The sequence below is a fragment of the Thunnus albacares genome, chromosome 14 (genome assembly GCF_914725855.1).
Source record: "Thunnus albacares chromosome 14, fThuAlb1.1, whole genome shotgun sequence".
Taxonomy (NCBI): domain Eukaryota; kingdom Metazoa; phylum Chordata; class Actinopteri; order Scombriformes; family Scombridae; genus Thunnus; species Thunnus albacares.
The window spans coordinates 1,457,092-1,480,322 of NC_058119.1; the positions used below are offsets into that span (position 1 = coordinate 1,457,092).

The 23,231-nt window shown below is 39.6% G+C and overlaps 2 protein-coding genes across 5 annotated transcripts; both read left to right on the plus strand.

The window, feature by feature from the left end:
• Positions 1-521: 521 nt before the first annotated feature.
• Positions 522-3,621, plus strand: sdhaf4 (succinate dehydrogenase complex assembly factor 4). Its single transcript, XM_044372853.1, has 3 exons — positions 522-700; positions 943-1,056; positions 3,044-3,621. The coding sequence occupies exons 1-3, from the start codon at positions 622-624 to the stop codon at positions 3,151-3,153; spliced, it is 303 nt and encodes a 100-aa protein (XP_044228788.1). The 5' UTR covers positions 522-621; the 3' UTR covers positions 3,154-3,621.
• A 934-nt stretch (positions 3,622-4,555) lies between these two features.
• Positions 4,556-18,209, plus strand: cep68 (centrosomal protein 68). Of its 4 annotated transcripts, XM_044372850.1 has the most exons (10): positions 4,574-4,702; positions 8,718-8,760; positions 9,372-9,457; positions 9,572-9,859; positions 11,634-12,725; positions 13,947-14,145; positions 14,377-14,576; positions 14,723-14,845; positions 16,725-16,821; positions 16,953-18,209. In XM_044372850.1, exons 4-10 carry the CDS (start codon positions 9,605-9,607, stop codon positions 17,120-17,122), a joined length of 2,136 nt encoding a protein of 711 aa, XP_044228785.1. In that variant the 5' UTR covers positions 4,574-4,702; positions 8,718-8,760; positions 9,372-9,457; positions 9,572-9,604; the 3' UTR covers positions 17,123-18,209. The 4 variants fall into 4 exon arrangements, with proteins under 4 accessions (XP_044228784.1, XP_044228785.1, XP_044228787.1 ...); XM_044372849.1 differs by lacking the exon at positions 8,718-8,760 and having other exon boundaries at positions 4,556-4,702; XM_044372852.1 differs by lacking the exon at positions 8,718-8,760 and having other exon boundaries at positions 4,576-4,702; positions 14,380-14,576.
• The last annotated feature ends 5,022 nt before the right edge of the window (positions 18,210-23,231 follow it).

Below are 23,231 nucleotides of genomic sequence, written 5' to 3' on the forward strand. Positions count from 1 at the left end.
GCTTTTTCGGTGGTGTGGCGGCAGGCAGCGGGGTTTTGGTTTTGGTTTTCTTAACTGTCTTGTCAATTTGTTAGGTTTGTCTCATCGGGTTTTTTTTAGTACCTCCCTCCATTTCCTTTTCTTTTCTTTTTTTTTTTGTCCTTGAGTGATTTGTTGAGACACTGATTCAGATGTTCTCTTTTTTGGTCGTGTCCTCTATGGGATTTTTTTTTTTATTTGAACCTATTTTTACCTCTTCATGTTTATAAAGATGTTTAGGGGGGTTAGGGTTGTACATGATGCTTTACAATTTCTTTCTTTTATATGAAACAATGTTGCTTGTAACCCTTTTACGATGTGAACTCTGTACTCTGATACCTAATAAACAAAGATTTAAAATAAAAAAAAAACAATAATGGAACAATCTTGACGTCAGATTGGAGACAATGATCGATTACTAACGTGATATCCAGCGGTCTGTCGCCCCCTAGTGGCATAATGGAAACATTGCAGTGCCTTGTAGCGAACTTTGTGACGCATTGTGATGACGAGCTTTACGTGGTTTTAGCTCGACAAACAACAACAACATCATTGTGTAAGTGTCCGAGAGAGAGCCTCGCTGTTCTCTTCTTAACAGTAGACATGTCTGTCCTGCGGTTCTGCGCCTCAACCAGCAAACATGTTGTTTCAAAGAGTTTGGCTGTGGAGTCTATTTTTACAGGTTAGTGTCTGCCTCAGTATGAGCTAACGTAACCCAGCAGCGGTACTGTCAACCGCTCTGCGTTCAAAACCTGCAGTTGTTGCAATATATTTAATGTTGGCAGAAGTAATATTCATACGCCGTAGGACATGGTGTAGCATCACTTCACAGCTGTGCTCCATCATGTAAGTCTGTCCTAAATGAATGCAGCTGTGCTTCAGTTTGTCACAGCAGTGTCGCGGTGTTGTCCTCTGTGTGTTCAGGAGGTTTCCGGGCTGCCAGCGGAGCAGCGGGGGACCGGCAGCCGCTGAAGAAAGCTCAAACCCCGCAGGGTCGATTCGACATCTCCGAGGAGAAGAGCAAGGATGTTCTGGAAAGTAAGAATACAGACCTGTCAAAAGAAGATTACAAAATGAGAATTCCAAACAGATACAGTTGCAAATAGGGCGAAATATTAAATGTATAAAATGTCAACATTTAATTGTATTGTGTTTGGTGACCACTGCCCTGATGAATCTAATTTCAAAAACTCCTGAACAGTGAGATCAAGTGCAATCTATGCAAAGAATGTGTTTATATTCGGCAGTTTAAATCCAATTATTCTTTTCAGTGTTTATTCCAGAAATCTACACTCCTCATGCTGGAAACACTCGAGGTTCACACCCTCCAGTAGAAAGACATGAAGTGATCAGTTCTACACTAATTATATAATCAAGTTGCATCATATCCTCAGATGAGTCCACAGCTAAACTATTGTGTGGAACAAATCTGCTTGATAAGAATTGTCAAAAGACCAGCACCGGGTGTTGGAAGCTGGTTTCCATTATGTTTCCACATCTGTATTGTTATATCAATGATGGATTTAGTCTACCCTAGTTTAGATAATGGGATGGACAAAACACCTCTCATTATAACCCAAAACAGCAACCACAGCATCCACAGCACCACAAACTACAGCCTCCAAAAGGACATAAAATAAATCAACTCCTCTGTAAAACAGATGAAAGAAAAGCTGAACAGTATATCTTTCATGCAGGCATATTAACGCAAGGCTGTTGTATTATACTGCATTAGCTGAATATAGCTGTACCTAATAAACTGACAACCAAGCTTACCAGGAGACAGAATGATCTTCATGTTCCATCTCTGCACTTCAGTGTGATTCAGTGGGCGGGAGAGGGAAGTGATGTTCACAGCCCAGTAATGTTATTTAATAGCAGAATTGTTTGAACATCTTGAACCACCAACCAGAACAGCTAAAGATCCAATCAAGCACAACACCTTCATGTTACACCCCTTGTCTAGAGGACATGACTGAGGCGAAGGAGCTACAATAACCTATCAGAAGGAATAATTCATCTTTTAAAAAAAAACCAAAATGGACAACTAGCTACCTAACAGGGAAAAAGTATATGAAACAAATAGGAGGATCAGCCCTACAACTGCAAGAAGAGAGAAAGAAAGAAAGAATCATGAATAGATACAGTGTAACCTACAGCAAACACTATTTACACCATGAACACTGTCACAGGGTTCCAGCACTATGACTTCTGATGCAGACAATGACAATAAAAGGCAAACAGGTTTGGAGAACAGTGAGGAGAATGCTGCTCTCACCGTCAGCTGTAGAACCACAACAATTCATCAATTAATTCATCAGTGGATTGACAGAAAATTCATCTTAAACTATTTTCATCATCGAATCATTAATAAAGTCATTTTTTTAAGTAAATATGCCAAAAATTTTCTGGTTCTCAAATAGGATGATTTCATGCTTTTTTTGTCATACATGATAATAAACTCACTACATTTTGGTTTTGGACGGTTAATCTGACAAAACATGACGTTTAAAAATGTAATGTTTGACTGTGGGAACATTTTTTTTCACTATTTTCTGACATTTTATAGACAAAGTGATTCTCACACACTCCTGACCAGTCCTCCTACACCCACACACAGACCATACACCCACACAGGAGAACATAGCAGAGACACTAATACAATTCCAGCAAAAGTTATTGTATTGTATTTAATGGGACAATGTACAGTTTTAAACATAAATGTTAACATTTGATATACTGCACCAGAGTTAACTTTAAAGCTACTTTACACCCACAATGTCAACTAGAAATTAATAATGTAATCATGTCAAATTAAAAGCAGGATTATTTGAAAAGACCATGAGATTAAATTTAGTTGTTGTTGTTTTTTAGCAGATAACACCTTAAGTTCTCAGCCATTTATTCTATCAGATGAAAGATGATGAGATCAGAAAAAAAATGATGTGTTGTAGAAGAAAGTAAAGCAGTTGTTGGAAGTTCAGCAGCATCTATCAGACTCATTCATTTGTTTGTTGTCCTCCAGAGTACCCTGATGATGTGAACCCTGTGACAAAGGAGAAGGGGGGGCCCCGGGGTCCAGAGCCCACGCGCTACGGAGACTGGGAGAGGAAGGGCCGCTGTGTGGACTTCTAGTTGACCTACCTGTACATGTTAAAACCTTGATTGTTTTTGCTGTAACCTCAAAAGTCAGAACTTCAGATCAGGGGGTGAGAATGAGGGAGAAGTACAAACTGTGTATGTGACTGTGACTGTAGATGTACTCACAGGTACCAAAGACAATTAGAAACATCAATATTTCAGCCAGTTAACTCTGCAAAAGAAAGTAGTTTTACACAAGTGTACATTAATCCACTCGCTCTTCCTGACAGTCTCATGACACATCATCCATGCAGACTGGACTGTCAACCAGTTCTCTGACACCATGTAGGAATACTGATTTCATGCTCATAAAAACAAAAGATCAACATAAATCACTGATACTTTGCACAATGCTGATGTTTTGTTTCAGATGAGAGTAAGACATGGTTCTAAGTGCTGGTCCTGTAAGTTTGTCCACAGGTATGAATGTTAAGACCAATTAAAGAGGTGATGACTCTGTGTACAAGTCCTGTATGTTGATGGTTTTATTTTGAGGATGTATTTCACTTCACCTTACAACTGTATGAAGACAGATAAGGATACCTCAAAAGAAACAGCATCTGACTTTTTTCCAGAATAACCACAATTTCACTATTTTCTTACTAATAATTGCATTTATTTAGCACTTAATATTCAAGTATAATGTGATTAATCTGGCAAACACAAGAGTTTGGGGAACGCACACAGAAAAGTTTTTCAACAGCTTTCTCATTTCACCATTTTTGCAGTTTTCATTAATTCCAAATGGGATCTGTTGGTACAGACTGCGGTGGATTACCTGTGGTTTCATGTGTGTTTTCTGCTTATGTGGCTCCAAAGAAAAAGAAATCCTTTATTGATAGGTTACACTTTTCAGTATATTTGTGGTAACTGTAGTATATCGCACTATTGTACTACACTGTAGCACTAGTAGCAGTAGCAGTATTGGTAGTACTGGTATTAGTGAAAGTACTTGCTACAAGATCCATTATGTCTGATCAGTGATGCTATTTTAAAAGATGCACATGCACGTTATTTAGCCTGCTAGAGGGGAGTAAAGATCCACATCAGCTTCCTCCTGATGAAAATTGAACTCAGCTGTATGTCATGTTGCCTTCAAATGCCATCAGCAGCATTGTAATTATGATATTCTCACCCCACACGATAAAATAAATCAATAAGAATTTGCATGCATTTATCTGTTATTGTTTGACATTTATGCGAATTATTACCATAGTAGTCATAAGTTATATGCCTGTCACATTTTACACGTTACATACTTGTTATTAACTTCGACACTTCTTTTATGGAAGGACTGGTAAGTACTAAACACACTAAATGTGTATGTTTTTTGTTTGTTTGTTTTGTCTTTTTGTATAACAATTTGTTTGGACAGGGACTGTTAGCTAAATGTTACGAAAAGACTTGGAGTAAATGAATTCAGACATCTGGAGGCGGGAGAGGAGTTGAGGAGAAGCACGTGAAGGCAGCACGGATAGAGGAAGGAGACAGCTAGCTGCAGTAACAGTGCTATTGCTAACAGCTACACCTCGGTGTTAATGTGGTAAGAACACGTCTTCTGTATTGTTTGACACAGCCAGGGTTGTAAAGCCTGTTCGAGGAGTTAGTTCATGAGACTGCATCGATACTTTTTCGATAAATTACGTTATCGGTCTCTCTTCCGCCGACCTAAAACAGCTGTGGGCGGCAGAAAAAAGTGTCAAATACTTAAAATAAGAGATTGTACGGGAAGAAAGTACAATTTGTGCAACATAGTTATGCCGAATTCATTAGAAAAGCCCAAAGAATCGACCTGGTACTAATTTGAGGTCCAGTGAGTATCTACGCTTGACGATAGATACCCAATAATTGCAGGTTTTTTGAAATGACTTCAATACGTGTGGCATATGTTTCTTATTCCTAGTCATACAAGCAGCAACTTCACTTTAGCTTTAATTCTACATCCCGTAGCTTTCTGTATCATATGGTTTCAAGTTTTAATAAGTCTTTGTCAATTTCATATGTCGAGTTTTCTTGTCAGGTAAGTAAATGAAGTCCGTTTGTGCTGTGATGCCGGTACAATGGCTCCTGGCTTTGTGTAGGTCACTAGTGTTTGCTGTCACTGCTTTGTTGCGATGGTTACTGACACAGTCCCACACTGACCACTGTCCCCTGTGTTTGACATAGATTTAATGTTGAACAAATGAACAAAGGCTCAAACATAAAGGCGCTGTAACTCATGTGTACAGGTGTGTGACAGTGATGATCCCTATGATTGACACTGGGGTACTATGAACTGATGTGGCAGTTACTGGATAGACATTAAAGATCCCCTCCAGACATATATATATATGTACATCCAGACAGTGAAGCTCAGATATTTAATGTTAGGAACACATTCATGTTCTACAAGCATGATGTTAATGGAAAAAACTTTACTGTTACACATATAAATCCAGAGACTACTCAACAATAAAAGATATAGGCTATGTACACTCGTATCCTAGCAACGAGTGTATACTAAAGCCTTATCAGGTCCATTTTTGACCATTTATTGGCATAGTGGAGTGTTGATCGGTGTGGCCATATTTTCTGTGAGACAGTATAAATGTGTCTGTGGTCAGAGATCTGGCCCTGCTGTTAATACCATGCTATCTATCTGTTTAACATCTGTGGCTGTGTTGAAGGAAATGTTGTAAATCAATGAGCAGTTCTTCTTAGTGGCAGTATTGGATTGACAGGATTTTTACATTAATGTGATGAAATTAGAGCTGCAGTGATTAATCGATTAGCTGCCAACTGTTTTAATGACCGATTAATTGTTTTGAGTCATTTTTTAAAGAAATTCTCTGATTCCGGCTTTTCAAATGTGAATATTTAGTTTTTTCATTTCTTTAGTCCTCTATGACAGTAAACTGAATATCTCTGGGTTGTGGTCAAGACCAGAAAATTAGAGACCAAACGACTAATCGATTAATTGAGAAAATAATTGACAGATTAATCGATAATGAAAATAATCATTAGTTGCGGCGCTAGATGAAGTACTGAGATTTATTAGGTAGCCTATTACATTTCAGGTATTAAACATCTATGAACTGTTTCTCAATTGAATTTCCACAAATTTACAAATCACTATATATATATATGTATGTCCAGACATCATGATAATAGATGACATACTGTATACCATGACAAAAGGTTTTATCCATATCGCCATTGTTAGTCAACAGTATACAGCAAATCTAGTGCTGAAATCAAAAACTAGTCAAACAAAACAAGACATTTGAAGATGTCACCTCTTTTTTTCACACATGACAATATAAAAATGAACTGATCATGAAAATAATCATTAGTTGCAATCCTAAAGAAACCCTTAAAGATGTATTTGAAATGGTCCACGTTGTATCCAGTGCTGCTGTCTGTTTTCACACAGTAAGTGAATAGTGTTTGCTGTGGGATGTATACTTCCTGAAGATGCTTGTTGCACTTTAGCTTTACAGCTTCATGTTTTCACTAGTGATGTCACTTCCTCATTCACCGCTTCACACACAGTTTCTAATGTCTGTGACCGAATATGGGTGTGAATAGCAGAGTGTGACATGTACTGTAGCTGTGCATGTAGGTGTTTGCTGCTCAACAACATGATCAAAGATCCAATGAGTGCAGGATTTAAAGAGGAAGGTGTTTGCAAGTGAACGCCATCTATCCCTGCTGTCAGAGTGGGTTCCACTTCATCCTGCTTATGTTTTTCAGTGTTGAGTTGGTCTTTGTTCTAGTGTAGCCTTTGACTGACACTTCCCTCTTGAGTCTAGCACCACCCTCTCTATGCCATCACCATGGCAACCAGGCAAACCACTTACAATGGAGGGTAGTGTGAGAGGAGAAGATCCTGACAGTCACACAGGAAGACAAGAAAATATGTAGTGATCATGTCATCACTGAGGCATTCCTCTCATTTTCACAACAGTACTGTACATAATGTTTGTACCCTTTATAAATCAACAAGACATTTGAGGACGTCATCTTGGGCTTTGAGAAACATTGACCAATATTTTTCACCATTTTATAGACCAAACAACTAATTGATTAATCAAAAAAATAATCAACATATTTATCAATAATGAAAATAATAGTTAGTTGCATTGTTAGTCTAAAGTCATATGTTTCTACTTGTTCTGGCTGGCTGTATCACGCTGCCTCTCTGATTGGTTTCTAGTAGCAACCCAAGACCAGGGTCAGGCTGGCTTTGAATTATATTCTGTCTAATCAGGTCAAGAGGGATTCTGGGGTATCGCCACAGGTCTTGAGTGAGTGTGTCAGATGATCTATTTTGGAACATTTCCTAGAGAAACACTTGAGTTATGAAGTTAATGCACCCATCCAGCTGTAAACTATGACCAGCATGCTGCTGTGATCCAGTGCCTGTGTGTCAATGGACCTGTGGACAGTACTCTTCCTCGTTGGTCCAGTGAGCACAGGCGGGTCTGAGCATGCAGTCTTAATGAGATCGGTCAGGTGAGGAGTGAGCATTTCGTTACACTCGGGGACCCAACTGGATGCTTATCTGGCCTGCTGCTTAGTGATCCCACAACAACAGGTAGAGACATTCCACTCACTAAGCTACTGTAGGTGTGTATGAGCTGCTCAAACATGTCTTTATCTAGAGCAAATGTTCACAAGGATTGTGAACGATTAATTTAATCTGTTTGTCTGTATTCCTGTGTGTTCAGGCCTAAACTGTCCTTCATCTGAGGAGGCTTTGTCATGGATTACAACTGATCAGATGAGTGACAGCCGTTAGAATGATGACATTTGTCCATTATATTGTAGCCTTAAACATACAGTATGTTTACAGTTGCGCTTATCAGTATTTTTATGTTAACAGTGATCCAATGAGTGTGGGATTTAAAGAGGAATGGTTTTGCAGTGTGTTATATCTATCTCTGCTGTCAGAGTGGGTTCCAGTTCAACACTAAACACTACCTGCCCAGCAGCAAACAGCTGGCAGATAGAAGTTAGACACTAGCTGGTGAACATAGTGGAGCATTTAGTAGCTAAAGAGACAGATGTGAGATGTTTTTTCTCAGGAGTTGGTGGAGACCAAACCAGAGCTAAAAGCAGAGTGAATGTTGGACTTCTGTTCAGATACAAAGACAAGTCCAAAATAATGCTAATGTTGCTACTAGAGCTGCAACTAACAATTACTTTCATTTTCAATTAATCTGCTGATAATTATCTCGATTAATCGACCAATTATTTAGTCTATAAAACATTTGAAAATAGGGAAAAAGAAAAGCAGCAAATCCTCACTAATGATAGAACTGGAACTGGGAAATATTTGACTTTTTTTGCTTTAAAAGATCAGTCAATTACCCAAATAGTTGCAGATGATTACTTGATCAACAAAATAAATCAACTAATCATTGCAGCTCCACTTGCTACATGTGTGCTGCAGAGTTCTGCTTCCATTTCTGGGCCAATTTGTTCCAGAAGCTTTCTGATTTGGACTGGGTTTGGTTATTTAAAATGTGACAAAGAAAAAAAATAATTTTCATAATTTGTACATATATGTGTTGCAGGAGAAAGACAAGATTGTAGCCAAGTTAGCCTAGTGAGTGACAGGTCAGTAATGGATGAAATTTTCATTGATAAATCTGTCAGCTGTTTTTTTTTTTTTTTTGAGTCATCATTTAGTTTACAAAATCATTTTTAAAACATTTAAATGCCTATCAAAATTTCCCAGAGCTGCAGGGGATTTCTTCAACTGTCTCATTCTGTCTGACTGACAGACTAAAACCCAAAGATGTTTCATTTACAATGATATAAAACACAATAAAGCAGCAAATCATCACACTGGAGAACCGGGAACAGAACATGATTGACTGTAGCAGTGGGGTCAGTCTTAAAGGTGTGGCTGTGGTTCTGGTTTGGGTCTTAGTTTTAGGCCTGTGCAGAACTGATATGTAGGCAACTGTTCAGCTTGTTCTGCTGCCCCCAAGTAACCAAAAAAATCTAATAATGCAGCTTTAAACTTCTTATGTGTAGAATTTTTGAATTATAGAAGAATTCCTAATTATTCGGATAACAAAGAAATTAGACGGTGTGATGAAAATAGGTGCAGCCAATATGTTGCTTTTGGTCAGAAATGTTCAAATGTGACACACAGTAGCTTTTACTTCTTTAGTTGTCTGTTAATGTGTTCTTATATGTACGTCTGTCCTGTGTCATTACAGAGCTCCTGTGTGCCTCACCTCAGCAACATGGTGTTTGTTGTTGAGGAAACATTGGATAAAAAGCACAACCTTGCAGCTCCTTCAAGGTACGTGAATGAAACTTAAACTTAAAGAAGATAATCATGAATTAAACGTAAATGATAAACAAAAACAACTTATCATATAAATCTGAAAGTTACTAAATGATTACATTCCTGTAGTTGACAGACCTTCCTAGATTCTCTTTTCGTCCAATGGAAACCAAAGGATGCAGCCAGCGATGGAAGATGCGTCTGCCAGAGTTTAAAGACAGCAGAGGAAAAGACACTGAGAGAGGCAAGACAGAGAAAGAAAGAAGGAACGGGGCAGGGCCACAGAAAAGTGTTACTATGGCGCCCACCTCTAGGTATCTGAGTGACAGACAGTATGTAATGAGGAAGCCTCTCTTCTCCGTAGAACAACATACATCTATCTTAAAGAAGACTCATCCACTGAAGCACCCGCAGAAGGTGAGGAGGAGGAGTAGAACACTCATTTATATTGTCACTAGACTCATTCTTCAGTTTTACGTGTTGGTCTCTGTATGAATATATCCCCTGGTCATATTTCCATAACACTGCCAACTGAACTGAATACTGTCAGATCAACATAAAGGCTGCAGCAGCACAAGATTAAATACACACAGCAATAAAATCCTTGAGTTGTTCCATCTTCTTAAGAGATTTGTAACAAGTTGGAGTATTTAAAAAATGTAAAAAAATGTTATGAGATAAAGTCATAATTCTAGAAAATATAGTCCTAATATTACAGGAATAAAATGAAATATTGAAAAAGTTATAATATATGATATACTATGAGAGTAAAGTCATACTTTTTATGAGAATATGGATGTCATATTTTTAGAACAAAATGTCATATGTTATGATTAGATAGATTAGATAGATATTAGATTTCATGTGCATGTTGTAACAATTTCCTTATTGTGCAGTTGCTATTTTTCCCTGCAAAAGACTGACAAAATACTAAAACATTATTTCATATTATGCTTTTTTACATAAAATGAAGATTTTGTCTCATGATTAGTATGACTTTTTTCGCAGAAAATTACAACTTTATTTTTGTGATATTATTGACTTTATTTGAGAAATTCTAACTTTATTCTCCAAACAATACACATTTTTCTTAAAATATTTCTACTTTATTCTCAAGCTGTCTTTCTACTTGAGATTTTATTTTATTTTACGCTGTGTAATATTTAGGGGATCCAAAGGTGAAAAGAGGGTGTGAGTGTCCCTCACACTCATGATGGGATTCATTAAGGCTTCAACTGCAAAAATGTTAAAATTTCATCAATGCTGCAACCTCTGAGAGACCTGAGAATTCTCATCTTCCTTTTTTTATCTGTACCAGTCAAAAGTAAGAACACACCTACTCATTCAAGGCTTTTTCTTTATTTTTACTATTTTCTACATAGAACAATACTGAAGACACCAAAATGATAAAATAACACATACAGAATCATGTAGTAAACAAAAAACAAACCAAAATATCTTTCACATTTTAGATTCCTCAAAGTAGCCATTTTCTGCTTGGATGACAGCTTTGCACACTATTGGCAATATCTCAAGCAGCTTCATGAGGTCGTCCTCCAGAATCAACAAGCACTCAGAAAAAATATGTTTCTCTTTACCTCGTTGAGTGGTTCTTGTCATAATGTGGATTACTACAGTAGTGGAATAGGGCTATTTGATGTGTACCCACACTACCTCAACACAACACAACTGATGGTCTCAAATGCATTAAGAAGGCAAGAGATTCCACCAATTAACTTTGACAAGACTCACCTGTTCATTTCAAACCATTCCAGGTGACCTCATGAAGCTGGTTGAGAGAATGCTAAGAGTATGGAAAGCTGTCATCAAGGCAAACAGTGGGTACTTTGAGGAATCTAAACTATGGAAGATATTTTAGTTTAACTCTTTTTTTGTTTACTACATAATTCCATATGTGTGTAGTTTTGATGTCTTCTGTATAAGAAAAACCCTTGAATGAGTAAGTACTGGTGCTGTATTTTAAAACTCACTGCCAAGTCTATTGCAGCTCTATCCATCATGTCCGTGTCATGTTTGAACAGAGCCATTACAAAACGTTTATTTAACCCAGATGTATGTGTGGAAACTGAAAAGCAATCATTTCAGCAGACAGATGAAGCAACTGATGTAACAGATTCCATGTCTGAAAATGACTAATCACTTTAAATTCTGTCTGTTTCCTTCCTCACAGGAGAAACATTTAAGTGTCAGCAGGACAGAAGATCAGCAATATGCCAACATCAGCTTGTTGACCAGTGCAAGAGAAGAACTGACCCCAGAGAGCTTCAGCTTCTCTCACTGTGACCTGTCATCACCCTCAGCCTCCAGAGAAGAGCTTTGCTCACCCTTGGGTGTCTCAGACCTGAGAGGCAGGCTGTCCCATGAAGAACACACTGTTGGATCACCTTTCCCTGGATGCAGATCAGCTCAGCGGAGCCTCTCTAGTTCCTTCCTGGAGGTCCAGAGACTAAACCCTCCTCTGAGGCCGCCATTAACCTCCACTGTCCTATATCCTACTTACACCCCTCGCTCAGGTTACTCAAGGCGAGGCCCGACTGAGCTCAGGCTTGGGGGGAGGGAGGGGAGAGGGGGAGGGGAGACCAAACTAAATACATGCTCTTTTGTAGGACAGTCAAGGGGACGCACTATGTCTTCCTGTCAGGCAAACTACTGGGCTTGTGCCATCCCTAAAGCTTTGCCGCCTTCCCCAGACAGGCACTCTGTAGGCTGGGATCCAAACAGAGAGTACCAGGCCCTGCTGGACTACACCTACCCTCTGAGACCAGGACATCTGGTCAGTGAGTGGGACCGCTCTGAGCTCCGGAGAGACTCTCTCCTCCAACCAGACCCGAACCTACAGGACTCAGGGATTGAACTGGACCACCTTTGTAGCTCCACCAACCTGTCGGGGTTAGACTTTTCCCTGAGCGGCACAGGGCAGATCAGAGAAGGGGGCACTCTTAGCGTGGGTCAGAGGTCACCTGACCTGCAGGGGTTCTCCAAATCCTCGGATGGTTCGCCCTCTGGTGCCCCGCTGTCTCTAACGCACCCAGCCAGTTTGTCCTTGGAGAGTATGGACTGCTGTAGAGACAGAGGTGAGATGAATCGTTACAGGAGTGGTGGTCACCATCATGAGCACCACACACCATCCTCCTCCACCTCCACTGCCTTCATCCGCTCCACCAGTGTGCTTCCTCGGTCCAGGCGTGTTGGTGTGGAGGTAGATGAGGAGTTCCGGCCTCTCCCAGAGCAGCTGGAGGAGCTGCAGCTTCTGTCCAGACAGGTCAGTGCTGTGCACACTCAAGGACCTCTACTCACCCATACATTTCATTATCGCTAATCATGTTGCACATGAAACATTTTTACATCGTGTAACTTTCATCATGGTCTGAAAATCAACCTACACACACTTCACAGTGAACAATTCATTGCTTTTATGTTTCTCTCAGTTCTGTCATTGTTGTATGATACTGCAATTGTGAGCCGGGATAATTTTCCAATTTTCCAGTCAAGGATACTTCAACATCCAATAATAGTCAGCTACCAAAAAGCGATACACTGATGAGCTGTGATGTTGGAAAATCTAAAAGGCAACAAGGAAATGTTGCAAATTGTGAAAAGGATAATGTGAATTGTGTATGTATGTGTTTTTCTGTGATTTTTCTGTCTTTCCTTGTCTGTCTGCCATCAGACTGTATTTTTTACAATGTGCGATGATGATGTGGATCGTAACCTTAGTGGGACATTATTACATGTTGGGAACTCAATAACTGACTGTTGCCATGGCTACAGTTGTCACCCCTGCTGAGGTGAGACCCTTACCTGCCGTTAGTCACTGTGTGCTAACATGTAGCTTGTCAGCAGCTGCTGGTGGGTTCAGATGTCGACCATCTCAGTACACAACACGCCCCCACCAACACAGCCTCTTGTATTGTTTTACACAGGGCTGAGGACTTCCTGTATGTTGCTGAACAACAAGAAAAAGTTGAACAAACAAAAAGCAACAGTTTAATGAGAATAGGAATACATACATACAGTAGAAGATACAGGCATTCCTGTTTGCTTTTCTAGCACATGTGCAGTTGGTGTGCTTGCAATGTGTACAGTCTGCGCGGTCTCAAATTTTGGGCTGCACACAGGCGTCCACAAGACAGGTTCACACACCTCTCTTGTGGAGTCACTTGTGGACATAGGCAGGTGATGAAATTTATGTCACGCGGACCCTTGTGGCCACGTTGACATGAAAAACAATGAGCCGTAAAGCACAGCGAGGGATGTCACAGTAATTTCACCTCGTCTGAAGACACGTTTCCTTTCCTCTCTGTCCCAGTTTTGTGTCAAAGTCTGTTCCTACACACATTATAGGCTGTTTAAACAAAACTGCACTTTCCATTGAACCATGAATACAACCATGGAGGGACAGACACAGTGGATCAGTGTTACTAAAATGCTTTTGAGCTGTAATGATGTGGTTTGATTGTAAGGGTTCGGTCCGTGTGTGCAGGTGAGGGAGGTGACGGCACAGCTGAGGCGGCCCATCACAGCCAGCTGGGAGTCTCTGGATCCAGGCACCACCTCCATCCTCTCCTCCATCACCCTGCCTGAGAAACAGGAGGCTGAAGAAGAGGAGGAGGTCAAAGAGCAGGAGGGCAAACAAGACACAGATGAAGGACACAGAGAGGAGAGCAGTGCTGCTGAGACAGGTATGCATTAATAATGAAGAAATTCTTCAGTCAGAGCTCATAACTCAGAGCTCAGATTTGACATATCTGTGCATCTTGCCTCCACCCCAATACGATGGAGGTGAAAGGAATACATTTTGTGATGCTCACAGCATGAAAAAAATGGCAGCAGTTATCACTGTAACTTCTTTCTACCAAAGACACAGTCCATGGAAATGTGTGCACGATGTCAGTTTGGTGAATGTCTATCAGCAGCTGATGATGGAGACTCTGAGGCAGTGAGGAGGAGTCCCGGAGCCTGGATGGAGTCTGTCGGAGGAGGTCTGACTCGGGCTAGTCTCAGGGAGGTGGAGGCTTTGGCAGAACAGCTGTGTGGCCTCACCCTGCCTGACACCCAGAGGAGCAGCCAGGAGGACCAGGAGCAGAGTGACTCCCTCATGCGACACATTCAGGTAGAGACAGAATCTGACCTGCCAGTGAAACATCTGATTGAAACTCTCTAAATGTTTTCATACTGACTAAATTCTGCAGGCTTTTTATTGTAGCTGGACCATGATAATCTAAAAGCAGCCATGAATGTGAACCATGTATGTTTCAGATCTTCTGTTCACACCTGGGGCAGCTCATCCAATGGCTCTACACAGTGTCAGAGAAGATGGACCTGATGGCCCCGCCCACTGTGGATATAGACAGTGTGAAGTCATCGTTGGCCGAATATCAGGTGAGGGCCGAGCCTCGGCACCCTGTTATACTCCAAAACAGAGCGGACAGCGGGCACATGTGGTTCTGTTTATGCTACACTGGCTGTAAGCATGGGCAGATTGCACCTGTGGGTCTGCTGAGTCACTCACTCATAAGTCACTTGTTTATTCTTATGTTCATAATAAGGCTGCAGGCTTGCTGTCGTCAGAGAGAAACCTGACAGTGAAGACCAGTCTCTGTCGCTAACGCTACTCATAAATTCTCATAGCGAGGCTAGGTAAAAAAAAAAAAGGGGACTGGGAACGGCTGAGATTGGCCCTAAAATGAGAATAGCTGGTCCACCGTAAGTGAGCCTGGTCAGGTTAGGCTAACCCATTGTTGCTAACTTTGGAGCTAACCCCCTTCACTTTTCCAGCAGTTGGGGAAACAACAGACAAGACTTTTCTTGGTCTTGAGAAGTTGCAGCATTTATTAACACACTGTAGTCTGTACTGTACATTTACTGCCAGACTGACAACATACTGCTAAACTTTTCCTCTGCTCTGCTTGCATTCATCATCACTTTTCTGCGGCTCACTCTCTCCACTCGCTACATGCACACATTACGCACTGCCCTATTCCTACAGGAGCCATGCTACTATTATAACAGTACCTTTCACATAGATGTGCTTTGAAGAATGAGGAGAGGGAGGATTCTGGATTTGAAGCACTAGTGTGCGAGTAAAAATCATAAGTAGCCCATTGATATTAATGATCATGTGAAATTTTAGCAGGGAGGGGAGGTGTATTCATTTGGTTGCAATCTGCAGCCTCACTGCTAGATGCCACTAAATCTTACACACTGGTCCTTTAAAAAAAAAAAAAATGTTTTTACAGCTACATGTCTGTGTGGAAACCAGAAGTGTTGAGAAATAAATGCAGCTTTTGACCATCATATAAACAAAACAAACCCCCCAAAACATGACATCAAAACTTGAATCAGAATGATGTCACCAGTCATATTTGTGCTGAATTAGAAACCTCTGGGTGTAAACACAAGAAATTTTAACATTTCAATTTACATTTTTTTTCCATTAAAAGTTTCCTAGAACAGGTATTGTACTACTCACATGAAAAATGATGGCATTTCTGAATAGCCTAAATGGCATATATAAATATGGCATGTCTGTGTGACACATACAGTGACCCTGTAATCCTATAAATGAGGGAAATAAAAAACAAACAAAAAAGACCCTGGGGTTCACAGGATTACCAGAATAATGTTTTTATTCATAATTCGATTCATACTGATCAATGTTAACACTTCCTGATGTGACTCCCTATCCCTACCTTTCGTTAATATTGATAATTAATATATATATATATATATATTCTCCAAATTCTTTCCAATACAGTAATTTCATTTCATTTTCATCTTCAAATGGGGAAAAAACTGAGCCCACCCTCAAACAAAAGTGACTTGCAGATTGTTTGAGTGTCACTTGTCTGGACGTAGAGTCACAGCCTCAGCATCAACAGTCATATAAAATAGAGAAATTGAAGAAGCTGCAAACTGAGAATGTCATTTTTGCTTGATGAAGGAGCTAAATGATTGGTTAATTATCAAAATGTTTGAGCTGTTGATGGACTAATCAATTAAGTGACCAGTCAGCTCCACACTAGTGTTTTTCTGCTTGTACTCATTGCTTTCATTGAAGCAAATGCATATCCACAATCATTGCAATTTAAACCTTTGCCAACACAGACAGTGAGTAACTGAACTAGATAAAGTGTGAAACTATCTTACTGTACATGTTCCAAGTGTTTCCTCAGCAAACTCAACCCCATTTTCTAACTTTATACTCACTCAGTGCACATGGTACTATGCTGACAGTTTTGTATGATGGTCTGGTTGTCAGAGTTTTCAGAAAGAAGTGAGCAACCATCAGCCACTGACCTCCTGTGTCCTGCACAGCGGACAACTTCTCCTCAGCTGCATCAACACCACCTCTCCAGGTGAGTCTCTCTGGTTTCACATCACCAGCTACATGTATTAACAGCAAATACTGTTAATACTGTATTAAGAGGGAAAACTTCCAGATGAATCTCATGATTTCTGTTTTCTGTCCACTCTCCTCCTCCTCCAGTTTTAAGAGATACCCTGCTGTTGATTGAGAGGCAGTCTAGAGCTCTGGAGAGCCACACTGAACACTTCTTCTCCTCCATCCTGTCTGCCATGGACAGTCTGACCCAGCCCAGTCAGCCCAGCAGGGTGGAGGCCCCAGGCCCTGTAGGGCTGCAGGGGTCCACTCTGTGAACATTCAGTAGAAGCGCAGAACATGTCTGTGTGCAGGGATATGATTCGTTTCACTTATTTATTTCTTTATTTTCTTACTTTTTTCCAAAGATTATGTTTTTTTAATATACAGCTTTCATTTATGCATCACAAAAAAAAATCTTTTATACACATCAATGATCTAGAAGAAAATGTCCTGAGTTCTTAAAAGTTTCATGAAAGAAAAATTCAGGAGCAGTATGTTATCTGAACTAAAGTGATCACTTAAAATACTGCAGGAACTTGAAGTGCTCTTAAATGGTGTCTGAAAATTAAAAATATAGAGCTGTAAATTAGCACAGTAAGTCCCCTTTAAAGAGAGGGACAGCTGCATTCACTCTGTCATTTCAACACATCAGGTTTACATCTGTTTCTCTGATCCTGATCTCTGATCAGTCGGCAGCTACTGCAGGATGTGATCACCAGCCGCTACTATGATCCTTTTTATGACCTGATTATCTCACAGGAAACAAAAAAAGTTTTTTAAAAACATTTTCTATTAGCTGGTTTAACAAGGTTATCAAATGTGTCCTTATGTGAAGTGCACTAGAACATCACACACACAGCCTTAAAACATTTGTATCTGTTCTCATGGACGTCAGTGTTATGTGTTCTAATGTTAACATGTATGTCAAAAGGTCAGTTCACCCAAATTACAAAAGATACATGTTTTCTTACTTCCCTCTAGTCGTACCTATTCTGCAGATAGTTTTGGTTTTATTTGTCCAAGTTTGGACAATCTGAATCTGAGACTTCAGACACAGATATCAACCCCATTACAATATAACATTTAGTTTGTGGTGCTTACAGCATTGATTTTATATATCACTGTGGATAACCCACTGTGGGCAGTTGTCATTAGAACTACTTACTACCAAAGATGTAGTCCCTGTTGGAGAAAATGGACAAATAGAAACTGAACAAATAAAACAAAAACTATTTGCGTGGCTAGTTATAGTCATTTGGGTGAACTGACCCTTTAAAAAAGCCTTTACAACCCAAAACAACAAAGCTTTTCACTATACTGTAATTCGATCAAATCACTAAATAAAGCTGGTTGTTTAACCTAGTGGTATGAGTGTCTATATCTGTCAATGTTTTTGCTGTATTCTTTCCTGTCTGGTCTGCACATTTAAAGGAAAGCTTGTTTCACTGACAGGTCTGTCAGGTCAGACTAGCTCATTATTTCAAAGGCTTAAGCTTAGATTCATTTTTGGTTATTGGTAAATTATGAGGGGAAAACATCTTCTGATGTTTCCATATGGAAACATGCTGGTGTGTTGGTCATGCTGCCAGAAATACTCACTAGAACATCAAATGTGGATCAATTCATTGGCTCCCAGTGCAATACACAATCAACTTGAACAGAACACAACATACATTTGATATGACAGAACCTACAAATAAAGACAGTGAACAACAGAGCAGTGTGTGTGTGGTACAAAACAGAAGATGACAGAAGATGCTGCTGGATAAGGAGGTTGGCAGAATATCCTGTGCAGATGTATATGTGTGAGTGAGAGTGTACAGGACATGTAGGGGATATTATATATACACTTAAAAATATGACATGATTTCTTTATTTCCAATCTGTACATTGAGACATTAAACTACATACACCCCAATAAAAACTGGAAAAATTGAGGTGTTCTAAAACTTTTGACTCGTAGTGTATATACACATACAGTACATACATATACTGTATATGCATATATGCACAGTACTCTACAAAAGTTTTAGGCACCAAAATTGAAGGGATGCTTTCAAAAATTATGCCATGAATAGTTTTTATTCATCAATTAACTTGACACAAAGTTCAGTAAACAGAAGAAACCTACAGTAAATGAAATCAATATTTGCTGTGAGCAGCTTTGCCTTTAAAACAGCAGCAGTTCTCCTTGCTACACCTGTACACAGTTTATGGAGAAGTTGCCACAGTTCTTCTGTGGATTTAGTCGTCTCAGCTACTTCTGTCTCTTCATGTTAATCCCAGACTGACTCCATGATGTTGAGATCAGGGCTCTGTGGGGGCCAGACCATCTGTTGCAGGACTCCTTGTTCTTCTTGTTGCTGAAGATAGTTCTTTATGACTCTAGCTGGATGTTTGGAGTCATTTTCATGCTGCAGAGTAAATTTCCAGGGTGGGACCAATCAATTTGTGTCTAGTTTATAAAATTTTAAATGGTTTGGCTCCTCCTCCATTATGTGACTTTGTGTACACTCGCTCAGTAAGTTCTATTAGATCCTCTAGAATATCCTCTATACAAGATTGTACCATACCATTTCATCACACTACATTTGGGCAGTCAGCTTTCTCTGTGAAAGCCACAAGTCAGTGGAATGCCCTACCTGATGATATGAAGAACTTCAGTTCCATCAGTATGTTTAAAATCAAATCTGCTAAAAACTATTCAGTTCTGTAACCACTGACTCTACATTTTATCTCATGTAGAGATCTTATGAACGCAAATAACATTGATTTTAATTTGACAAACATACATTAGTCATTTCTATACACACACACACACACACACACACACACACATATATGTATAATATAATTTTCTGAAGTAATAGGAATGTAAAGATATAATGTTTGAGGAATTTCAGGTTGAAGTTTTCCTTTATTATGAAATAATAGTCATATTGAATGTTTTTATGCTATGAAGTAAGAGTTGTGTTGAATTTATATTTGAAGACGTTTCTGAAAGTAATCTGATCACATAGTGTTGCTTAACTTTATTCCGTTCGCTTTAGTATTAAACTTTTATTTCAGTGTAGATGGTTTGAGAAAGCTGAATCAATGAAAACTGGATGTCTAGACATTGTCTAGACGTTAGCCTCAAGTCACACACTTCAAGCCACTATCTCTCAACAATTTTCTTTATTATGTTATGTTATTATCATTTATAGGCCTTATTATTCTTTTTATCTAGTATCTTATGCTTTATCATGTATTCCCAAGATGTTTAGCTATTAATAAATGTCTTCATTTATCCTAAGAAGTAATGATTGTGGTTTTCTTTGAGCTGCAGTAAACAGAAATCACTGTTTGGGACAAGAACTTATGGTTATGAGACTGATTCATTGATTAAATTGAATAATGGTTATTGCTTCCTGCTGGCACTAACAAATTTAACCAAAAGGGAGGTAGCACCCAGATGACGTTATGTTTTATATTAATAAAAGTATTAATGTTACAACATATTCATTAAGCCTCTCCTGCTTAATGAATTTTGTACAAATACTCAAAGTATATATTTTGCTCTATTTCTGTGTGATGTGTTCGGCTTCTGATAGTTAAGAAAAGGGCAGAGAAGCACTGCTTATATTTAAATGTACAGTGCTCCAGCCCCATGGGTTAGTGTATTACATTATCAACATTGGCCAACTACATGGGCATTTCACAAAGCACTTTAACTTTGTGCATATACATAGAAGTGACTCTAGGATTTAATTGACACACATCAACATTTGTTCTTCCAGCCAACAAGACAAGCTGAACATGCCAAACCATTCAGTCTCATTAATTAAAGGGAGAAAGTTGCACACCTCTACTGAGGATGAATGCAGACACCAACCATACTGAGCCCAAATGCAGAGCAGGGAGACTGGATTCTTAATACCTGCACCTTGCAGATGGATATACATTTACATACATTACATTACATTTATTAAAGATTGATTTTGAATTGAAAAAATATTATGCTCAAACTTTATTTGCATAGCCACCAGAGCATGTGAGCAGAGTTGAGTAAAAAGAAACTCCACTCCCCGGCAGCATGGTTGTGCTCTGCTTCACTGCGTTACCGTTCTCTGCTCACAGGAGAAAAAACTCCAAATTCACTCCCTTTTTCTGCTAATCAGCCAAAAAACTGTAGTGTTTTGAATCAAATTATTTCAATAATCTGGACAGCTCGTGCTATTTATTCACCACAACAGGAAAAGATGATAGTCTCTATTTTAGATTTTAATAAAAAGGAATACAACAAAAATACTCAAATGTGTGTGTAATGCACACATCTAAAGAACTATAGCCTAATTATAGGGACAATTGGCCTACAGAAGGAAAACAGAACAATATTAGGCTAACTAGGTTATCACCCTCATGCATTTAGTGTCATGGCTAAATGCATGAGGCTCACGTTTGAGTGAAACCTGTTCAAGTACAAGTATCTGTTCTTATATATATGTCAATGGTTCAAGTACACTCCTCGCTCAGGTTAAATTAATGGTGCTCTGCTCCCTGGTCCAGTCCAACTCCACTCCGCCCATACTCTGATAGCCACTGTACATCCTCTACAGGTTCTCATTCCTGTCCAGAAGGTGAACAAAAGACCATGTGTGTGTTTTCATCCAGTCTCGATAATAGAAGAATTTCTTTCTAAACAAAATGTGGTGTTTTAAACAGGAAACATGCACCACTCATGTATCGTTAATACATATTACTAATTTGGCTTCTTCCCCAGAGTTTCTTCCCCAGTTATCGTCGGCAGGGACCACGCCTGCTGTTATTGTTACTAGTCATATTTCTATGAATATTAGCCTCCTTTCTCTCTCAACCCAACCGGTCAAGGCCGATGGCCGATGTTGCCATTAATCAGAGAGGATCTTAACCAGTTTACATCGAAATCAATGACCTGCAGAACACCAAATTCTTTCTTTTTTCCATAAATCTACTAAAAAAAAAAAACCCAGGTTGCCATGTGTTCTCTAATACTGCCATCTAGTGGGCACTGAGGAAAACACACCACATTAAATGAACATGAACATGTGTGTGCATGTGTGTTTGTGCTGGAGTGGAAAATACTTACCACAGAATCATTGTTTTCTGCTGGCACAAGAGAGAGAGACAGTGAATTGTTTAGAAGATACCAAGTAAATGTTTCTTGCACAGGCTAGAGCTGGCAGTACTGACCAAGAGCCAAAGGTGTCTGTTGTGTACGATCTTCTGGATCTGACATGGAAGACGCATCACTTAAGTGGAAAATTCAAACAAGAGCTCTATGGTCTCGGAGAAGAGCTTGGTGTTATTTGCACACCGTCTAGTGTCAAGGGAACCTGCTGGATCCCTCAGTCCACAGAGCCCACAAAGTGTTCCTGTGGCATGGACAAGACAAGGACCTTGCCACTGACGAAGGCCAGTACGTTGTTCTGCAGCACATGGAGCACCTGGCTGTAGCATCAACAACAGCAGAAGTTCAAGGGCAGGCAAAGAAGGTCAGTTTTACACAGTAAATCTAATACCACTAGTTTTAAAAAGTAGGTTCAAGAGTCAAATGAACTTTAAGAATCAAGTAATTGACGGGTGGCCAAGGAATAAAAGTTTAACTAACACTTTTATTGTGTTTTTATTTACTTACTACTTAACAGGTAAAGCGGGAAATGGAGAATGCACTATTTTGTGTATTCTGCCATTTTCTCTCAGACATGTTTGAGGAGCTATCCTCACTTAGCCTCACCCTGTAAAGAAATGAACCTGATCCTCCCCCAAGCCACGTCAGAGTTGAGAAAGACAGTAACCAGACTAGAAGCACTAAAGTTTAGGGCAAAGGCAGGAAGCATGCTGGAGAAGATCCAGACCATGCTCGCTCAGCAGCAGGGTGATGAGAGGAGATTCCAGGCTTTTTAGGACAAGAGTTTGTTAGGATGTCAGAGAAATCAATGATCAGTATGAGAATCATTGTATTCATTACACAATAGAATGATTTGAGGACGTGGAGGGAAATGCAGTGAAGTCTTTGAAAAAATTATGGGAGACAGACAAATGGCCAGACATTCATTGTGGGTTGGTGTGTGTGTGTTTGTGTGTGTGTTATTTCTGTTAAAGAGAATAACACTGAAGGGGAATCTGAAAGGCTTCATGGGCTTCGCTAACACCAACTTCAAGCACTTCACACCCCAACATAGGAGGTGGTGGTAAAGCACCGTAATGCTGGTTGCCGCTATCACATGACTGACAGGCATCTCAGCTGGTGTTACACCGTATTTGGTTACCCATCGGATTCTGTGACCTGCAGTGTTGGAAGAAGCAGTCAGATCCATTACTTAGGTAAAAGTAGCCTATCAATACAACAATGTAAAAATACTT

What these genes read in the sequence shown, in the direction of transcription:
- sdhaf4 (XM_044372853.1), top strand. Translation starts at nt 622, where the DNA reads ATGTCTGTCCTGCGGTTCTGCGCCTCAACCAGCAAACATGTTGTTTCA. An exon ending in TGTGGAGTCTATTTTTACAG is followed by an intron (nt 701 to 942) that starts GTTAGTGTCTGC and finishes CTGTGTGTTCAG; the next exon opens with GAGGTTTCCGGGCTGCCAGC. An exon ending in GAGCAAGGATGTTCTGGAAA is followed by an intron (nt 1,057 to 3,043) that starts GTAAGAATACAG and finishes GTTGTCCTCCAG; the next exon opens with AGTACCCTGATGATGTGAAC.
- cep68 (XM_044372849.1), top strand. Translation starts at nt 9,605, where the DNA reads ATGGAAACCAAAGGATGCAGCCAGCGATGGAAGATGCGTCTGCCAGAG. An exon ending in GAGCAGTGCTGCTGAGACAG is followed by an intron (nt 14,146 to 14,376) that starts GTATGCATTAAT and finishes AATGTCTATCAG; the next exon opens with CAGCTGATGATGGAGACTCT. An exon ending in CATCAACACCACCTCTCCAG is followed by an intron (nt 16,822 to 16,952) that starts GTGAGTCTCTCT and finishes CTCCTCCTCCAG; the next exon opens with TTTTAAGAGATACCCTGCTG.